Raw genomic sequence first — 20613 nt, forward strand, 5'->3', positions numbered from 1 at the left:
TTCTTACATACATTTTTTTTAGAAGACATTTTACTTATATGAGGCCCACGGAGCAGTGGCTGAGATCACAAGAGTCAGGGAAGCAGGCGAAGGGCATCCATGAGGAGACTGATGCTGCAAAGCTATACATGAGGAGATCAGAGACACTCAAGGCAACACCTACTCATTAAGACTAAGACACAAGGAATTTGCACAGATCTGCATCCAAATGAGGGGTGTGGGTCAGAGTGGTCAAAAAGAAGGTAGCTGTGGAAGAGTTGAGTCCAGAGAATGCCTGAGTGGTGTTTATATTGCCGAAGTGGTTTTGAAAGCCAACAACCACAGGAAGAAAGCTGTCTGGAACGGTTGGATTCCACTACCCCTTTTATATTAGTTGGAGAAAGTTCATTCCTTGATGCATGGCTGTTCACTCTTCATTGCTCTTTATCCTGGTTGTTTTCAGTCAGACATCCTGCACACACCGAGACCCACGAGGGCCCTTTAATTCCATCATTTGACATGAGATCAACTGTGCACTTTGGCCTCCTGCCCTGGGACTTCGGTCCATAAACATCCTGTTTTCCAGGTTGTCAGGTCTCTTTGCTTGACAGCTTACAGGGTTCATGGTACCATTCTCCTGTGGTTCCAACTCAGCACTCCTGTACTTCTGCTTCCTCTTTGGCTTTGGCGGCAAATTGTCCTCCAGTCTTTGATGCTTTTAACATGGCAACAGAGGAAAGTATAGAGGATTTTTAAAAACTCGAACCTATGCTTTCAGGAGCACAGTTATAAAAAAGTCTTTTCTTTCCCTTGTGAAACCTTCAGTTGTGTGTGTGTGGCGGGGGAAGCCTTTATTATCACATAGCCAGTGTCTCTGAGATGACCCTGGAAATGAAGCTCTTTCCAGTTAGATGGCTTTAGCAGTCAATCAGGCACAGAAGCAGGTCTTTGAAGGAAAGTGTCAGGATTTCACACATCGCTCACTTTGCTCAGAGATAGGTGAATGTCAGATCCTTAGCCCAGTCCTGTACCTCTGCTCGGCCGAAGATGAGGTAGAAGAGCAGGCCTACTACGTTAATAGCAGCTGCAAGCAAGAAGACATTTCTCCAGCCAGACTCTGTGTCCTGGAGGCAGGAAGCTACTTGTTAGTAATAGTGGCTTTACTTCTTGTCCCCTGGCTCAGAAGGGTTATGGTTCTGTGGCTTGATGCACAGTTCTTCTAACTCAGCCCAGCCTTCATGGTTCCCATCTTGCTCTTGGAATATTACTGCTGCATGTGCTACATCACAGCACAGACCCTGTTCCCTCTGCTAGAAGGTACTTCCCATCATTTGGTTCGCTCCCTTGCTTTTTTCAGGTACTGGCTTAATAAGTTTACCCTTTCCAAGATTCCTTCTTTGGACATACTCACAAACCAGCCACGTTTTCTACTGTCTCCTCTCAGCACTTACCACTAACATGTCTACAATTTACTCTAGTTTTCTGTCAATTTCTTTTTTACAATATGGATTTTATAGGGTAAGGTTTTATATATATATATATATTTTACTAAAACATTTTGGCATAGTACATGCTAATATTTAATAGTTTATTGGACGGATGGAGGGAGGGATGGAGGGATGGACTAATCAGCTAATCAAGTGGCAAGAGAACAAGATCTACATGACAATTTTCTTTTTAATCAATCTCTTATAGCTTGTTTTCCGAGACTAGAAAGAAATGGAAGCTTCTAAAGCAAGAGGAGACTTGATTTCATTAACACAAAAATTCTTTCTTTGTTAATCTCCTTTTTCCTGAGTTACAGATGCAGAGTCATGCATGTTTGAAATGACATTTTTATTAATGTCACAGACATTCCTTTCCATGTGAAATTTATGTCTATATAATTTTTAAGCAATGCTCTAGTACTCAGGTTTAGTTATTTGTTTTATTTTACTTTTTTCTCCTTTTAAGGATTTATTTGTAAGACAGGGTCTGATAATGTAGACCAAACTGTCCTCCTAAGTGCTGGGATTGTAAGCATGCACCACCTTGCCTTGTTTATTTTAACTATGGTAAAGTGCTCCTTCCAAGACAGAAGGCTTCAGGGTGAAAAAGAAAAATCATCCCAGTACCACAGGTCACAGGAGCTTGTGCTCTGAGCAAACATTTCATGAATGGCATAGTGAACACTCCAGAAAATAGGTGTAAAGCACAGGGAACTTTTCATTCTGCCATTAATTAAACATCTTGCTCATAAATCTCCAAAGACTTTTTAGCTCCTTAGATATAAGAAAAACAAACAAACAAACAAAACATCCTGGTTTGCCCAGGAAATTCAAGATAGCGATGTTGAAACCCTCTCGGAAATCCTGAGACCCCTCAGTTTGAGGTAAACCATGATGGATGATCACATGATACAGCAGGAGAAATGCCATAAATATTACTGGAAATTCTGAATTTTAACATGAGACACACATCTTGTAAGAATTCACAGTCCATGAACTCCAACACTGAGTGTTCTCCCACTCAACACCCCCAGGGAATATGGAATTTCTCTACGTAAGTTGAGCTGGGAAGAAAGGCATGTTTGGGGCTTCAGACTCATGACCCTGGAGTTCTTTATCACTGGAAAATTAACAGTACCTTAGACTGGCTTCTATTAACTACCACCATCGGTTTCTCTTTTTAATAATCCTTACAAGGTTTGACCTTACCTGACTGATGAAAAATCCAGCCACAGTAGGAGCTATGCCTCCAGCTAGATAAGAAAAGACTTGCAATAGTCCTTTGAGAAAGCCAGCGTACCTGGGGGGAGCAGTTTCACATAAGCAAAGGGTTCGTGTCGGTGGCACTGTCATAGCTCTGGGGTCGTCTCTGGGGAGCTTAGGATGTTGCACACTAAACCTGAAAAAAATATGCTCACTAACAATCCTTACAATCCTGTGCTACAGGCTCAGCCTTTCAGGCGCTAGCCTATGCTAACATGCCAACGTCTTAGTTCTTACTATTGAGCACAATCTTGTAGCCCTGTATAGGACTACAAGAGTCCCCTTCCTTTTCATCAAAGGCCTTCATGCAATGAGATGGTTATCTTCTGAGACCAGCCTATTTCCCACAGGTCTCAGTTGGCCATCTTGTGAAGATGAAGTATGTCCTGTTGCCTGAACTAAGACCCTGGGAGTTTTATGTCTGGTCTCAGTTCTCTCTGGCATGACTTGCACCAGACATAATGATTTTACCTCTGGTTCTGTGTCTCCTCTCTTTATTTTTGTGGATACGCACTCTTCAGGTGTCACCCACAGTTCTTTTGGAATTAGTGTCTCTCACTAGCTTGGGAATTGCCCAGTAGGCTAGGCAGGCTGCAAGCAAACCACAGGGCTCTCTGTCTACTGCCACCTTCCCAGCACTGGGTTTATGAGTGCATACCGCTACACTTGGCTTATTTTATTTTTTTGTAATGTGAGTTTTGGGGATGAAACTCAAGTGCACATGCTTGCCTGGCAAGCATTTCCTGACTGAACCATCTCTTCCAACCCTGTTTTTCTTTTATTTAAGCCTCACACAGGCCTCCATGATGGGATCTCTTGAGACCTTTCAATGACCAAACCAATGGACCTGCTGCATTCCTCAGCAGAGACTGTTGTGCGGTGTCTGCATGGCCACAAGACTGCTCTTATTTCAGCTTGGAATGGCTCCACTCACAATGGCCGCCTAGCTCAGCTTCCCTACCTGGAAACATGGAGATGTAGCATTGATGTTACTCTCCCCTGCGACCTAATACCTACCCTACCTTTTATCTTTGCATCACAGCAAGGGTAGATACAGTCCCTGGACCTGAACTGAGCTTCTATCAGGATGAAGCAAAAGGGTCCTCACCGTGGAGCTATATCCAAGAAGTTAATGAGGGCTCCTGAATCACAGAGGCTGGCAGAGGCAGAAGATAGGACCAAAAAGGCCATGGTGGTGCTACGGCTAGTTCTGACCCAAGGCAGGGGCACGAGGATCCCAGATGAGACAAGGACACCTGCGGCAGAACAAAAGGCATGAAGAAGAGGCTCCCAAGCTCCCACAGCCACCTGGTAGACAGTCTGGCCCTTACCTACGGCAGTGAAGAGCTTCCTGATAGTTACAAGTCGGAGGACTTTCCTGGAGAGGAGAAAATCCGCCAAGAGTCCTCCAAGGATAATGCAGATACAGCCAACCACGAATGGCAGGGCCGACAGGATGCCACTCTGGAGGTTGGAGACAGGTGAGTACATGGGTCCTCAGCGCTACCCCATCTTGGACCTGACGGATGCTGGATGGGTGGTCTATGTCTGTGGCTTTGCATTACATACACATCACTTTCGGTATAAATTACGTTCTTTGTTATAAGAATTTTAGTTAACTTTAATTCTAAAGAGAGAATATGCATACAACTTCTTAATTGCTTTTGGCAGCAGGTCTCAAACTATGTAGCCCTAGCTGACCCAGGATTCATTATGTAGAGGAGGCTGGCTCAAATTCATACATATCCTAAAGTCCCTGTCTCCCAAGTGCTGGGATTAAAGGCATGCACCACCATAACTGGCTTCAATAATTTTTAATAAAAGAAAATGACAAATGTTCTCTTCATATATAAAGGTCACGTATAAATAGTTACTTTAAAGATTCTTCACTAGGTTTGGTGACATATGCCTGTAGTCCCCATAGTGGGGAGATGGAAATAAGAAGACCTGTATTTTGAAGACAGCCTTGGCTACACAGTGAATTCCAAGCCAGCCTTGGCTATATAGTGAATTTCCAGCCAGACTGGACTACTTAGTGAAATCCTATCTCAGAAAAAAAGTCAAGAAAGAAAAGAATAGAAGAAAGATCTAATAACATCTTATTTGTCCAGAATTTATTAATCTCTAAAAATTTTTTATGCTGCCAGTAGAGCATCTTGTTTATAAATGTTGACTTCCTTACGTATAAAATTTTTGCATTACACTTTTAAAAGTAAGACACCATGATATAATTTGGGACCACATCTCTGCTCAAGTAGGCAGTAGGCCACACTGAGGTTAATAAGAATCCAAGTTAACCGGCTGCATTTCCTGTGAGGGGTCCTGACCTAAATTCTCACCCTGTGGCCACGAGTGATATCACACAGAGGACAACGCCTGGGTGCACTTTCCTTGTACTCACGTCTCGGAGGTTTGCTTGAAGTACAGAGCTGATGTATGTGGGCGTGTATGCCATTATGGTCGATAACAGCCAGTATTCACAGAAATAAGAAACTACAATGGCCCAAAGTGGGAGAGATTTGACCATGGCTTTTATGGGAAGAGACCAGCCCAGAGAGCAATCCTAAAAGAGAAACCATGTGATGATCCCCTCCATCACCAGATAGGAGCTCCCCTTCTACACTCTACCTCTGGGACACCCAGGGACAGGGAAATGACAGGGAAATTCCTCAATGTACCTCTTGAGCCAGTGAACACACAATGTATCTCTTCTCACCAGTGCTGACAAAGGGGTGATTCTGTGGGTCATCATATACAAGAGGAAACCATATCAGGCAACAGGCACAGCCAATTCCACCTAGACAGAGGACCAGAAGTACTGGTTTGGTCAGTGTTTTCTTTCTGTTTGATGATTCCTACGGCTAGCAGAATGACCAGTCCCTTGTCCCTAACCCCCACATTGTACCCTTGAATGGCCCTGTCATAAGTGGAGGGTACTTCGCCTCTACCTCACTTTGGTCTTATTTATATAACTTGCTTTTACCATGCCCTAGGACAGCTGCCAACTGAGGCATTTAGAGACACTGCCTTTATTCATCGTCCCCAAGGGAGGAACATGGTACAGTGAATCCATGATCCAAGGCAGATGAGAGAAACAGAGAATAGAGCACCCTGGGTGTTCCCTGGGACTTGAGGAAGAATGACAGCTGTGTCCACAGAGGCTTTGAAACACACACACACACACACACACACACACACACACACACACACACACACGGCTTTAAGCTTCAGTGTGCTTCCCCCTCATGGCTGAGCACAAATCAGCACTCCTGCTGCTTGTATGGCAAAGTTCTCTTCTTCATTGAACCTTTTCCTGCCTTTTTTTTTATCCTTCTTGTTTTATGTGCAATCGATTACCTAGACCATTTCTATACACAGAATAAAATTAATCACCATCAAAGAAAATACATCTAATACATCCTTTATTACAGTGTTGGAAAACTCAATGTCATCAGTGCTGAACGGCCATATGGCTCATCAGACTTGAATGTCATTCCTCAGGTGTCATCTGCCTGGTTTTTAGAGACAGAATTTCTCAGTGGGCTAGGGCTTACCAAGGAGGGTAGGCTAGCTAGCAATAAGAGCAGGGTCCTGCCTGCCTCTGCCTCCTCAGTGCTAAGATTACAGTTGTGTACCATGATACTAAATGTTTACTATGGTTCTGAAAATCTTCCTTGTGCCTACATGTCAATCACATTACCAGCTGAGCCATCTCTCTAACCCAGAAAGACATAGGTTGGTGCCCTTAAAGCCATAAGGTTACTCAGTTTTATATCCAGACTGCTAAAATTCATACTAGTTTCTTTTTTTCAGATTTGTTTTATTTTATGTTATGAGTGTTTTGTTTACATTTGTGTGTGTGCACCTGTGGAGGTCAGAAGAGGGAATCAGATTCCCTAGAACTGGAGTTATGTGTGCTTTGAACTGGACCTGAGTCCTCTGCAGGAGCACCAAGTACTCCTATCTGCTGAACCATCTCTCCAGCCCCCCAGAAAAATAAAATTTATATGTACTTTCCTAAATCATCAAGATTCACACTATGACTAATTTCGGACATTGCCAACTCCACATAAATGCTACGTGTTAGCATTTGGATAACCAGAAACACATTCTTCATACATGCCCAGCATTCTTTGTCTCTGAGAAACATTTTGAGATTTTTAGAAAAGAACAAACTCACCAAAGATATAAAAGATATAAGGCCATCCTAGGGCCTGGCAAAGAAGACCGCCAGCAATGAGGACAAGGAAGGTCCCAAGCATTGCCCCTGAGGGAAAGATACAAGGACATTATGGGTGAGAGAGCTGATCTTGGGAATCAAAATGCTTCCTACCTAGTTGAGTGACAGTGACTGAGGGTGAGGGCTTCGATACAGACCGCAGTACAAACACTGCTCCCTCATTCGAGGACTGTATGGTCACAGACACTTATCAGTCTGTCTGTGTCTCAGATTCTCTACACTGTGTACTTACTCCTTAGCTGGTTTGTAAGGATCTTGTGAGGGTAAAAGAAATGAAATGTATGTAGAATGTTTGGTGCATTGTTGGCATGCCATTCTGATAAAAAAAAAAAAAATACAGTTTAGTCCTTAAAAGCAAGGATTATGAAGACGGGAGTGACCAGGATTTAAGGCCTTCGTTCTCGCAATAGACAGTCACTGAGCACTCTTAAACTGTGTCGATAAAATGAGATAAAGGCACCAGTTACCGGATGCAGCAATGGTGGTGAGTTGACTCCTTTCCGATGGGGGAGCCCATCTGACCCATATTGAGAACTGACCTGTTAATACCATAACCTAGGAGAGATTTTCCATCCTCAGAAATATGAGATCATTCAGAACACGGATATATGCCAGTTATACTTGGTAAAGGTCTGGTACCTGAGCGATGCCTTGGATGATCCTCAGGACAATGAGCAAGGCTACTCCAGTATCGGCTGCCAGTGGAATGAAGAGAGTCAGGACTGAAGAAATGAACAAGCCCGCACCAACCACATACTTGGCTCCAAATACTCCAGCCACATAGCCAGCGGGGATCGGAGCTAAAAATGATCCATAGTCCAGGGAGCTGAGGAGGATTCCCTGGATCTCTGGAGCCCAGTCATACACTGGTGCCTAGGGGACAAAGAGGTCCTCATTGTTTGGACACAGGTGGCTTGTTTCATTTCATTTTGGTTTTGAGGCAGGTTCTAACCAGCCCAGGCAGACCTTGCTCTCTTAGTTCTTCTCCCACCTCCAAAGTCCTGAGATTGCATATGTGCCTCATACCTGGGTCAGCTGCTGACTTAGTCACTGTAAAGATTTGTAACACAAAAAGCAATTTGCAGTTCATTTTAACCTCTCTCCAACTTTTCCAATCCAAAAGTTTCATAAAGAAAAAAAAACTAAGTATATGCACGTCATACTTTTTTTCCTATCGCACTGACATGAGTAACTGAACAATTAAAATAAGGGAGCCCATGTTGGGTGTGAGGGCATATGCCTGGAATGCCAGCACTCGGGAGGTTGAAGGAGGAAGATCATGAGTTTGAAGACAGATATAAAAAGTTCCTGTCTCAGAAAAGCAAAACATATGTGTGTGTGTATATATGTTCATATAGTACCTATATTAATTATTATATCATATATATTATAAACATTATAGATAGATACAGACAGATGGAAAAAATCTCATAAAGAAATAAAAATCATAACTGAAGTATTGAGCATTATATGGAAAAGAAAGCAAGCCTAATCTATGAAGCTGGTGCTTTTCATCCTAATAGAAGAATTATTTTTACTGAATGATTAACCATATTTCATTCTGACTTTCCTAGTTTCACTCACACACACTAAGTAGAGAGAAAATCTCCTCGGATATGCATTATGTCCTCATGCTAACGGCATTTCATTGCTCATAGAACGGCTCTTGAATCAAAGAAATAGTTCAGAATATCACCAAAGACACCACTACCTTAGATTCCTGGAGTGTTTCATTCCAGAAGTCTTGGGAGTTGGTGGTGGGTCCTTCTGTGGACACATTGAGCTGGCCGGAGGCCACTGTGGTGTTCACCATAGCTGTTATGGCAATGCTCAAGTTCATTTTTTGGGTATAAATAGAAAAATTGCAGAGATGCAAGATGAGGGCCAGACCATGCCGCAGGGAGCAGAAGCCTAGGAGGAGAAGGAATAAAGCTCATATAGTCAGCCTGCTTTCTTCCTACACTTTCTAAATCTGGAAGAGGCAGAAGACAGGCGTCTCTAGGATCTCAGATGTATAATGGAGCAGGACACTGTTCTGTGGGAGGCTCCAGTCTCCCAGGAGGGAAAGCTAGTTTCCTTGGAAGCAGAGCCTTGAAAGATGAATGGAGAAACAGCCTCAGAGATGGGGTTTTCGGGGCTCTGGGATGAGTCATCAAGGACAGGAATAGGTTTAGAGAAAGAATTGTCAGGAAGCTGAGATTGCTTGTGTGTGTGTGTGTGCGTGTGTGTGTGTGTGTGTGTCTGTGTGTGTCTGTGTGTGGGTGTGAATGTGGGGGGACAGGGATGGGGTTGGAAATGATTCCCATTTCTCTGTTTAAGCGGCTGAGATCAGTGTCATTTGTAGCTAGCAATAGTATATTTAACTTGTTCAGGACATTGAAGAAGTATGAGTGGCAAGTGCTAGGTTGAAGATCTTCATCTGAACTCAGTGATCTAGGCTTGCACAGAGCTTGCCTGTGTTTCAGTCACTTCAGTTCAACCACAACTGGAGGCAGAGAAATCCAGAGGTAACCTGTGGTCATTGTGGCCAGACTCTGAGTTTACAGCTTCCAAGCTTGTGCCAGAGAGCAGTAGAGACTAGAGTAGCCAGCCCTGCATGCCACAGCAAGCAGAGATGCACTTGTTAAATCTCACCTTTGGACTAATCTAGGGACCATTTAACTCTGAGAATCCTCCCTCCTCCATCTGAAAAAAAAAAATTTACAGTGGAATTCTGCTCATTATTGTTTTGATGTCATATTCCATGAAGAAGAATGACCAGGCTGTCCTCTCCATGTTTCACCCATGTACACAAGTCTTTTCTCTGCCCCAACATGAAATTGTAATCAGCAGTTGAGCCCCACAAAGGTTTTATCAAGTACTTTGTGTTTCTTCTGTCACTAGTTTAATTTTACTATCACCGTGTTTGTTTGTTTGTTGAGACAGGGTTTTATTATACAACCCAGGCTGTCCTCAAACTCAAAATCCTGTAACTTTAGACTTCCGAGTGCTAGTATTTCAGGTGTGACAATTCCTAGTGCCTGTCATTTTCATGTTTCTTCTTCTCCTTGGGAAGAAGATACACATTTTATATACAGTTCATAGGGAAAGACAGTTCTTTTGTGTGTGTGTGTGTGTGTGTGTGTGTGTGTGTGTGTGTTTGCAGCACTGATATCATCTTTTCATTTTGCCCATTAGCATTGTATAGGAAGCACTCCTGCTAGATGAGAATTCACTGGAAACTCCTTTATGTTGCTTCTTCTGGGTGTGGCAAGTACTCCAACCAAACAAACTAGTCTACACCTATTTTAATACTCATGGGCTTTATCAAATGTCTTTTAATCTTGGAATCAGTCACCTGGATCTCCACCCCAGATGCTCTACTACAAGTTTCAAAAGTCTCCATGGCTTCTGCACTTCACAAGGGTTATAAAAGAACCAGCCTGTAGGTGCCATGGTGAGACCTGAAGGGTTTGGATTCACGTGAATGCACTAACATTTGACTGACATTGATGACTAATTATGCTAACTAATGTCGACTAACATTGCTAACATTTGACTCTCCTTGCATTCTTGGAATAGGCTCCCCTTATTCACAGGCTATTTCTAACAGCAAAACAGTTTGTCTTGCTACTTTAACTAGAATTTTATTTAACATATATAATTGAGATCAATTTGTAGTTTGTGTATATGTCTATTATTCTGTTCTTCTAGCTTTGTAGGAGAAAGTTTGTATGTTTCCCATCCTGACAGTGATTTGAAATGATTTAGAGAACAATAGACCCCAGGCCTAGACAAGAACCCCAACGCCAAACTCAGCTTCCTATCTAGAATCTGCTCTGGCATGAAGTAAAAATGCCTTAGCACTGTTTAGCACACTAGGCCATTGGCAGTAGTGAGAAAATGCTATCAAGGAAAAGAAAGAGGGGGGGAGACATAGATTTTCTTTTTCTCATAACCAGAGCTCTGTGTGTCGTTTTACCTTTCTTGTGGGATTCTTCTTGCGTCATGTTTAAGTTGTTGTCATTAGGAATGTCTCCCACTGTCGCCTTGATGTCTGCTCCAGTAGACATTCTGTTTCTCTCCTCCTAAGGTCCAGCGTCTACTTACTGAAATGAAAACATGTAAGAGTAAACAGATAGAAACATCCTGTATCTTATACAATGTGGTCCCCATCCTTGGCGCTGCTGGTAATCAAATATGGGATCTCAGAGAAGATATAATTACTCCAAGTCTTGCTAGCTGCGTCTTTGAAATGGGGAATCTTGCCTGAAATACCTAGATCAACTATTAGATTCTTTCTACATCTGTGTGTTCGCTGTTCTTAAACTGGTATTTATAACACCTGGACATGAAAACATAAACACTTATTTGAAATTTTATTTGAAAGATTCTAACAAATTAAATTTGGGAGGGGGTGGTAGAAACTGTCTCTTAAAAACACTTATACTAGGCAAAAGATGATAAAACAGTTGTTCTTTTAGGCACATTGCTCCAAAGCTAAAAGGAGCTGCCTCCGTGGATGCTTTAAAAAGTTAGTCATGCAGTAACTCTTCTGGGATATAGGGGGGAGGCACAGAGGCAGGGTCTGTGTCAGTGCTACAGGAGTGTGGCCCAGCGACTACGAAGGATGAAGGCTGGCCCATGCCAGGAACGAGATCATAGGGAAGATCCTAGCACACAGCCAGAAGCCCCGGAGGCCCCAAACTTGAAGAATTCCTGCTCACTTTAACACAGTCACCCTGTCTGCACTATTTCCAACCTATAGTTTAAAAATAAGGACTCAGAAAATTCTCGGAGAATTGGGGCTTTGAATTTGCACTTTATTTTCTGAGAACTAAGCCCCTAATGAAAAAAAAAAAAAAAATCAAGGATTGTAGGTTCTTTTGATAGACGCAGATCACAACAAATTACCATAGGTGAAGTTCCACTTAATATGAGCTTGAGGTTCAAAATTGTAAACACCCATAGAAGAAGCCCATCTAAGCCAAGTCCTCAGACTTAACACATAGAAGATGGATGGAAAGCGTGTTTAAAGTAATTAAAGAGGGGCTAGAGGGACAGTGTAGCAGGGAAACCCTTACAAAGGGCCTGGTTTGGGTTTCACGGTGCTGGACAACCTTACCCGGTTGTAAACGCTTCAAGCTGCAATAACAACTGGCCAAGCAAGACATGCTGTGTTAATTAATTATCTACTGGGGCTGGAGAGCCTGGGGCTCAGTGGTTAAGAGCTCTGTCTGCCTTTCCTAGAGGTCCTGAGTGCAATTACCGGTAACCACAACCATCTGTGGCTCACAAGCATCTGTACCCTCTACTGCCCTCTTCTGGCAGGCAGGTGTCCATGCATACAAAATAAATAAAATCTTTAAAAAAAAAAAAATTATCGACTGTTGTGATAAAACAAAATGAGGTAACTTACAGAGAAAAGTTTTCAAAAAGAAAATCTATTTGAGCTTGCAATTTTGAGGATCAGAATCCACAATGGTGGAGCAAAGGCAGGACAGCTGGGGCGGGAAGTTGAGGGCTCCCATCATGAACTGCAGGCAGAGAATGCACACTGGGAATGGAGCATGATCTTGAAGCCTGAGATCTTGCCCTCAGTAACATACTTCCTCCAGCAGGGTTACACCTTCTAGACCTACTCTGTGGAAAGTGAAGGAAGCCCCAAATGAATGAAGTCCTGAATGAATGTGTATTGTTGACATTTGCACAGCCATGAGAACGAACAAGGCCTAGGACCCATGGGAAATTGGCAAAGCCTTTCTCTATGTAGGAGAGGCTTGAAATTGGCAAAGTCTTTTTCTTCAGCCCAAGTGCCAGCTGTTTATAGTTGACTGATCAAATGCTTACAAAATCTAACAATTGCACTTTCTCCTCCTCGGTGTTTATAGCCTGGGACAGCTCTCCTACAAAGACTTACCACCAAGACCAGCGAACTTCTTCCCCCTTAGCATGCATAACAAGCATGCTAAGGTTCTGAGTTGTAAGAGAAGTAGATGGCAATGCCCTACTGACACTCATCAGAATATACACACCCACCTGGCCCTAGAGTTTTTTGTATGTGTGTCTATCATTTCTTCATTTCCTCACTGCCTTAGTCAGATTGCAGAACCAAGCCACATGGGACATATCGCTACCCAACAGTGCCACCAACTGGGGACGAAGTATTCAAATGCCTGAGAATATGGGGTTTTCTGATTCAAATCACCATGTTCATTAGACTGATCCTGGCATAAACACCATTGGTATAACCAACCACCTTTTGCTTGTATTTAAAGCCCACTCCACAAGACAAAATTCATACCTGGCACCATTATTCAGCTAAAAACTTGTAGCTAGACAGTTCGTATGCCATACTGCTATTATTCTGTTGAATGCACATATTATTACGCCAACTCCTAATGGCTTAATATACCCACAGCTAATAAATCTTATAACTATAATAAAAGAAGCTTCTATTTACAGTAAGGCAGAGACACACAATTGATCGAGCTAAGAAACTGGAGAATGCTAAGCCCTAAATGGGGGTATATATCATGGCCCCCTCCTCAGTGATTATTGTGGAAGGTGAAGTGGAAAGATTTTTAAGAGCCAGAGGTGGTGGATGACAACAGTGCAATGTTTTTTAGACACAGCAGGAAGTGGCACGTATGAACTCACAGAGGCCATGACAGCATGCACAGGATCTGTGCAATCTCATCCAGACTAAATCCCACTGCAAAGTCGCACCCCTGGCTGAGGAGCTGCTGACAATTGACAAGCTGCCGGGAAAGGGAGAAAGAGGACACAGAGTTGAGTGTAGAGAAGTGGGAAGTGGATCTGAAAAAGTTGGAGGAGGGCTGAATATGCTAAGTGCACGCTGTACAAAATTCCCAAATGAACCACTTTTTCAAATGAGAGAACAAATAAAGTCGTTAGGAGAAAAGCAGTTTGTAGAAAAAGTAAGTAAGACAAACTCATGTGAAGACACGCTTTATGTATTTATGTGTACATAAGTGAGCTAAAAGTTATGAAAGAAAAAATGAAGATCCATTAATCTAACAGGTCTGTCAGCTCTGTAAGAGGTAAAAATGTCTACAAAGGAATTTTGCTTCATCTCTGCTAAGCAATGTTTGTGAAATATTGCTGTGATTAAAAAATAAGTTTTAAGGGGTTGGAGTGATAGCTCAGTGGTTAAAAGCACTTGCTACTCTTTCATGAGAGGACCCGAGTTCAGGGAGGTTCACAAACCACCTGTTAATCTTGCACCAAGGTATCTGATGCCCTCTTCTGACCTCCTCAGGTACGCACACACACACACACACACACACACACACACACACACACACACATAAAACATAAACATAAATGAATAAAATCTAAAGCAACAGTAACAAATATTCACCATAAAGACTCTAAACACAGCCTCTAGGGTATGGACATTGTTCATTCTCCTGGCATCCTCATGTGTGTAAGTATGTGCGTGTTTCTGTATGTCTCTCTGTGTGTACTGGGACTCATGTTTCCAGTCTGAACACATACTGAGAAGAAAATGGCACATGTTGACCCCAGCCTGCACTTGGAAGAGACCATCTCAGAGGTGTCAGAGGAAAGAGGCTACTGAACCAAATTCAGGGACACAAGCCAGCTGAGCTGGACAAGCAGAGGGGCGATCTTATCCACCCAGACTTCATAAAAGAGAAACAGAGGCAGGACCAACTCATAGTGGCTGCCTGCTAGGGGACGTTTATAGGGCTACACATATGTTCTAGAGTTTGTTGATGGGAAGGAGGTGGAGGCAGAAAGGCACAGAGACATTAGAAGGGAGCTGGTGAGTTCAGGGACCTTTGAATCAGAGGGCACACGCTGTCACTGTGGCTGCGCACTGCAGAGAGAAGACAGCCCCCCCTCCCCCCGTGCTGAAAGCTTGTGATGTCTTCACAGTAGCAGGTGCAAAAACGCTTGACAAAGTCCCACAGAATCCACATCCACCAAATGCGGATGACTTGAGAGAAATCAAAGTCACAACTCTCTAAAATCTGCCCCAGAGCACTGTAGAGAAGGTGTCACATGACTAGATGGCGGCACAAGGGGACTAAGCAATGCCCAGCAGCTGAGGAAAGAACGGGAGGCATGAATCGCCCACTACAGGGGAAGGACCACCGAAGACACCGGGGGTGTATTCTCAAGATGCAGGCTGGACTATCCAGCCAGTCAAAAAGACACCGCCTGCCTCATATCACCCTTGGCTGTCCTAGCCCAGTCCTGGAAGAATTAGAAGCTTCAATGAGGAGGAGAGCAGAGTGGCTGACAAAGAAAGGGAACAAGAGGCTATGCAGACAGCCTCTTTTCTCCAGGGCCCGGCTGGGAATTCCGAGACGCTTCACTTTTTCGGAACTCTGTGCTCTCCATTGTATTAGGCCTATTACCTATGACACTGAAATTATTTGGACCTGCTCTCTAGGGAATATGAAATCTGTTCATATTAAAGAAGTGTAGCATGTGTTGAAGTTTGGATGACCTTGTGTTTCACTGTCATGGTAAATCTTACCTAACATCCAGGTATGTCACTATTTAAAGCTGCAAGTGAACAGTCAGACAAAAAGATTCTCGCTTACATCATCCACTGGTAGACCAGCGAGCCAGCCAGCCTGCGTCAGAATTCAGAAATAAACTGACAAACCACCTAAATCCAAACAAACACTGAAGGGCAGCATCAAGTGGGTCAGGCCTGAGGATTCTCCTGGAAATCTTAAAATGATGTGCAGACTCGTTCACACCTTAGGGAGACTGGGTGAATGGAAGCGTCTGCTACTTACAGCACTAAAGACAGAATTCCGGGCAGCTTTTCTCTCTATAGGTTTACAGATTTCTCCCAGTGGAGCAATGTGTCAGAGTTCACTGACCGCTGGCTCATTCATCGATTCGGCAAACATATGTGGAATTAATGAAATGCTCGCTCCCGTGACTTTTCCCAGCATGACTGAAGGCCTTGGCTCTCACCAGCTGCTCTCTCTATATACTTAAACAGAAGCACATGCTCCTGATAATAGGTTTTCTTGAGTTTCTGAGATAAGCGTGTCGGTTAGAGGCTGAGGGTGGGGCGAGGCTGACGGAGGGAAAGAGACACAACTATGAACACATGCAGGACATATGCCGCCCTGAGTCAGAGGGTGCAATACAAGGAGAAAAGCAAGAACGGCAGAGCTGGGAAGGAAGCAGAGGGTACTGAAGGCAATGACCAGGGGACTAACACTGACAGAGAGGAACTGATCTACCCAGTCTGCCAGGATCCAGTGGTTATCTCTGAACTCAGAAGTCCAGCTGCACACAAGCATGGCAGCAAAAGAAAAAGACACCCTGAATCACGGCGCACAGCCAGGTGGGTTTTTGTCTGTTTTGTTCCCTGCTCCCCTGTGAAAAATCTCTGTTTACTCTGTTTTGGTTAATTTGATCTTTGAAGCCTGTCAAAAACAGTCTTTAAGATATCAGCCTTATTGCCACAATCTGTTTGGTTAGAGCTCTTCAAACTAGTGCATCTCACAAGAGCAAGTTAAACACATGAGTGCTATGTGCAATTTTCTGGTATCAGTAACCCTTAGAAACGCAAGGCCCGAGTTTATGATTGTTGTTGTTTCTAGTTGCTTCAGACAATATTCTCCCTCCCTTTCTCCCTTTTCCTCCCTTTCCTGTCCCACCCCCATGCTTCTGTCTCCCTCCCTCCCTCCCTCTTCTTCTGGAGTTCCCAGGGACCTCATTTGTTTAGGCAGCATCCTGCCTGCCTCACTTTTCAGAACTATCTCCCAGAGAGAAATGGAGCCTTGCTCACCACCTACAGTCTCAACAGGAAAAGGGCCATTCCCACACCACCGAAAACAGAGCAAGAACTTGAAAGCAAACCTGGGGAGGGTGGACTGCATGGTCCTGGTTCCCGTCACATCAATTTCTCGGCTTTCTGGAGCTGTCTTGCCCTTAGGAGTAAATGATTACTCAGAACCTTTAGCCCTTATCTTACCAACTGGAGAATTTTATTGGCTCAACCATTTAATTTTTAACTTTGTTTTATTATTGAATTGATAACCAGATCAAGTTCATTGAATCTTCCTCATACTTTAAGTTTATCTGAAGCAACATATATCTTCCCTGATATTCCCTGATACTCAGCCTGCCTCATTTTTAAATTTACATGTATGTGTTTATTTGTTTATGTGTTGAAGTGGGGGAGGGAGGTTACATGTAAACTTGTCATAAGGTCAACTTTCAAGAATGAGTTATTTCTTTCTACCCTGTTGATCCCAAGGATGGAATTCAATCCATCAGGCACAGTAGCACATAGCTTTCCCTGCCAAGCCATCTGGTCAACCACTGATCAGCTAACTGATGGCATCATCACCTTCTATGGTCTTGGAAGAATTATAGTCTTCACAGGACAGGCTTATGTCTTATCTCCCATGTGGTCGTTTTCACCATACCAATGCTTAAAAAACTAATTTTATAGAGAAGACTGCTATGGGCCTACTGTCCTCATCAAAGCCAGATACTCATGGCTCAACACACTCAGAGGCTAGAGGCTTACTGCTCTGGGATTAATTTAGCGGTCACAGCACTTGGCAGCTACTATACTCAGCTTCTAGAAGCAGTGGATGCCACAGACCAGCAGCATCTTCCAGAGTTGCAGTTTTCCCTCAGGCATCAGGTCCTGCCCTTGGCCCTGCGGCGATGGGGATTGCACTGTTCAGGATTCTGAGCCATTAACAGAGACGGTTTTACAACTATTGAACCTATGGTGTCTGAGACCAAATGGGATTCTTCCAATGGCCTCATTTTCTTGTCTTCATTTCTTCACAGCTCCTATCACCTCTGCCACCTCTGTCCCACCATTACTTGCTGCCTTTGGTGTCTCCACTCTAGTCAGCGCTACTGTTCCACATTCGGAGCTGTCATCCCCAAATCCTCTTGTCCCTTCACCCTTTCTTCCTGTCACCAGCTCACTCTGCTCTAAAATAATAAGCATCAAACATAGGTGAGACCAGACCACTTGAGAGTTCATCCATGGGCTGGGTCCTCATGTAGCCATATCAGGAAAGAACCATTCTTGGATCCTCCAGGAGAGCTTATGCAAATGAAGGACAGTACAAGCCAACCACCGGTCTTTTTGTGGTCTTCAGGAGAATCATCCTCTCCACCCACCTCCCACCCCCAACCCCCATCCCACCGAAGCCCACTAGTGAAAGGCTTCTGGTTATGTTTGGAAAATGTTACGGTTATGTTTGAGCAGCTGGCAACTGTTTTTGCTATATTACTTCTAAAGTGTTTAAAGCAGCAGGGCTGGCGTGAAAGGAGGGTTTCTGGCTTCAGGGTCCTTCTAACAAAGCAACCGAAAGAATCTCAAAAGTATTTGCTGAGAAGTCAAGTTCCCCTGGTCCTCAATACTTTAGTTTATTCAAAAGAAAAATGAATACCGTAAGAAGTGCTTATACTAAAAGTACATTGCTAATATTAACAGCAACGTAACAGTGCTTTAACAAGGCTTAACTCCTGCCCCAGGAACCCAGGAAGGGGCGGGTCCTTCAAATTGGTCTCACAAAAAGTAATGAGCAACAGTGTTATGCTGGGGAGAGAAGAGAGTGAGGATGAGCTGAGAAGGGTATTGTGGTGAATGCCTATAATCCCGGCACCCAACATATGGAAGTAGGAAGATCAAGGGTTAGAAGCCTGGGCTACATAATATGAAATTCAATCAAGCAAGATCTGGAATGTAGCCTAAAAGTAGAACATTTGCTTAAAAAATGAAAAGCACTGGGCTTAATTCCTAGATGGAGGGAGGGAAGGAGAGAGGAAGGAAAAAGAGAGGAGGGGAAAGAAGGCATATTAATAAGAAAAATTAATTCTCATTGGATTATAAATAATTTCTGCCTATACTACAGAAAATCAGAACATATGATTATAAAGATTAATGTATCCTACCAAATGAAAATGAGAAATATCTTCCCAGTTTAAACACCTCAAAAAGCAAACAAACAAACCTTGTCAGTGATGCATGCCTTTAATACCAACACCAGAAAGGCAGAGGCAGACAGATCTCTGTGAGTTTGAGGCCATCCTCCTGGCTTACAGAAGGAGTTCCAGAACAGCCAGGGCTACACAGAGAAACCTTGTCTCAAACAAAAAAAAATAAAATAAAATAAAATAAAATAAAATAAAATAAAATAAAATAAAATAAAATAAAAAAACAAAACAAAAATTGTAAGAAAATATTGTAACATATGACAAGGAACTAATTTTTTGAATAAAAGGATCCCAGGGGATGGGGTAAAAAATATACAGTAATAGCCCTATAAATATTTGGATAAAGAAAATTAAAATTATAAAGGCTGTAAATGGGTTTTATACATATAAGATTATAATGAGAGAAAAAATAAAACTGTGAGGCAGTTTTTAGCACTGGAACTGTAAATGTTCAAAAATTGGAAAAGTAGGATTAGAAATTAGGCAAATATATGTTCAGATGCATGGTTGATGGGTGATAGGGACTGAATGTCTGTATCCCTGAAGTTTATGTTGAAGCCTTAACCTTCTGCTTGATGGTGTTTGGATTCAGAGCCTGTAAATATAATTAGGTTTAGACAAGGGTACAAGAGTGACTCCACCACAGCAGTAGCAGTGTCTGAGAAGAGGAGGAAGGAGAGCCAGGATTCACTCTCTCCCTCTTGTCTTCTTCCCCAGCTCCCTTTCTCTCCACCCCATCTCTGTGTCCTGTGAGGACACAGCTAGGACACAGGAAGCGAATACTCACCAAAACTGTACCTGCCAGACTTTGACCCTGGAATTTGCAGCCTCTAGATATGTGAAACTTTAAATTCCTATTGTTTAAACCATCCGGGCTATAGTGTTTTGTCCTAGCAGCCTGGGGTGACTAATCCAATGAATTTGCAAGTCGTTATGGTCTCTATAAAAACAGCAACTCTGGTAAGTCTCCTAGTATTTAAAAGCCCAAAATACTTTTGACTCAGTCACTCAACAGGAGAGGCTTTACCTGCAGCTACACTTTGGAGTGTAGCGTATACGTGGGCAGCTATTGTTTCTGAAGAGAACTCGATAGCAGCCTCTTTATGGTGTTTAATATGGAACAAACTGTTTAAAAGATTTTGCATATATTGGCTCATTGATTCCTCTGACAACCCTCAAGGGAATTTTTAAACATTTTGTAAATTAAAAATATTGAAACTTAGAGGGTTTCCTGTGTCGATTGGTAAATATACTTTGAAGGAAACAATTTGTAATTTTTATATGGCTGACAAAGGTTCAAGCTAGGCTTACTGCTTGCCTTGACAGACTTCTGCCCCTCCCCTAGCCCCCAAAATACAAACACATACACACACACACACACACACACACACACGCAGGCAAGCACACCACAATGAACAGATGCCCACCAAGTTCCACAGAAGCTCAGGGACTCCTTGGATGCCTGGCAAGCCTCACTTGAACCTTACTTGTGTCCACTCTCCAGCAAGGGTCTTGGTCCTGGGGTTCCATTCAGGCCAAAGGGTGGTGGCTCCTCCTTACTTCTGCTTGTTCTTCATTCTTTCAGATTCTCTCTCATTTATTAATCTTTTAAAACTTGGCACATGCTCACGTGTGTGTGTGTGTGTGTGTGTGTGTGTGTGTGTGTGTGTGTGTGTG

General features: G+C 43.1%; 1 protein-coding gene across 3 annotated transcripts; it reads right to left on the minus strand.

Annotated features, from left to right (window-relative positions):
* Slc17a4 (solute carrier family 17 member 4) lies at nt 1–16968 on the minus strand. Of its 3 annotated transcripts, none has more exons than XM_055614509.1 (12): nt 16828–16960; nt 10931–11057; nt 8678–8880; nt 7609–7842; nt 7437–7524; nt 6910–6996; nt 5408–5526; nt 5131–5292; nt 4061–4193; nt 3838–3985; nt 2676–2766; nt 1–1103 (listed from the first exon to the last, which is right to left on the minus strand). In XM_055614509.1, exons 2-12 carry the CDS (start codon nt 11019–11021, stop codon nt 969–971), a joined length of 1491 nt encoding a protein of 496 aa, XP_055470484.1. In that variant the 5' UTR covers nt 11022–11057; nt 16828–16960; the 3' UTR covers nt 1–968. The 3 variants fall into 3 exon arrangements, with proteins under 3 accessions (XP_055470484.1, XP_055470485.1, XP_055470486.1); XM_055614510.1 differs by having other exon boundaries at nt 8681–8880; nt 16828–16957; XM_055614511.1 differs by lacking the exon at nt 2676–2766 and adding an exon at nt 2767–2865 and having other exon boundaries at nt 969–1103; nt 16828–16968.
* Nucleotides 16969–20613: the final 3645 nt, after the last annotated feature.

The sequence above is a fragment of the Psammomys obesus genome, unplaced genomic scaffold, assembly GCF_907164565.1.
Source record: "Psammomys obesus unplaced genomic scaffold, mPsaObe1.curated_primary_1811, whole genome shotgun sequence".
Lineage (NCBI taxonomy): Eukaryota > Metazoa > Chordata > Mammalia > Rodentia > Muridae > Psammomys > Psammomys obesus.

Excerpts from the sequence above, each read along its gene's own strand:
- Slc17a4 (XM_055614509.1), bottom strand. The coding sequence starts at position 11,021 with ATGTCTACTGGAGCAGACATCAAGGCGACAGTGGGAGACATTCCTAAT. Across the intron at positions 8,881-10,930 it reads AGAAGAATCCCACAAGAAAG|GCTTCTGCTCCCTGCGGCAT; the intron begins GTAAAACGACAC and ends TTCTCCTCCTAG. Across the intron at positions 3,986-4,060 it reads GAAGCTCTTCACTGCCGTAG|GTGTCCTTGTCTCATCTGGG; the intron begins GTAAGGGCCAGA and ends GTTCTGCCGCAG.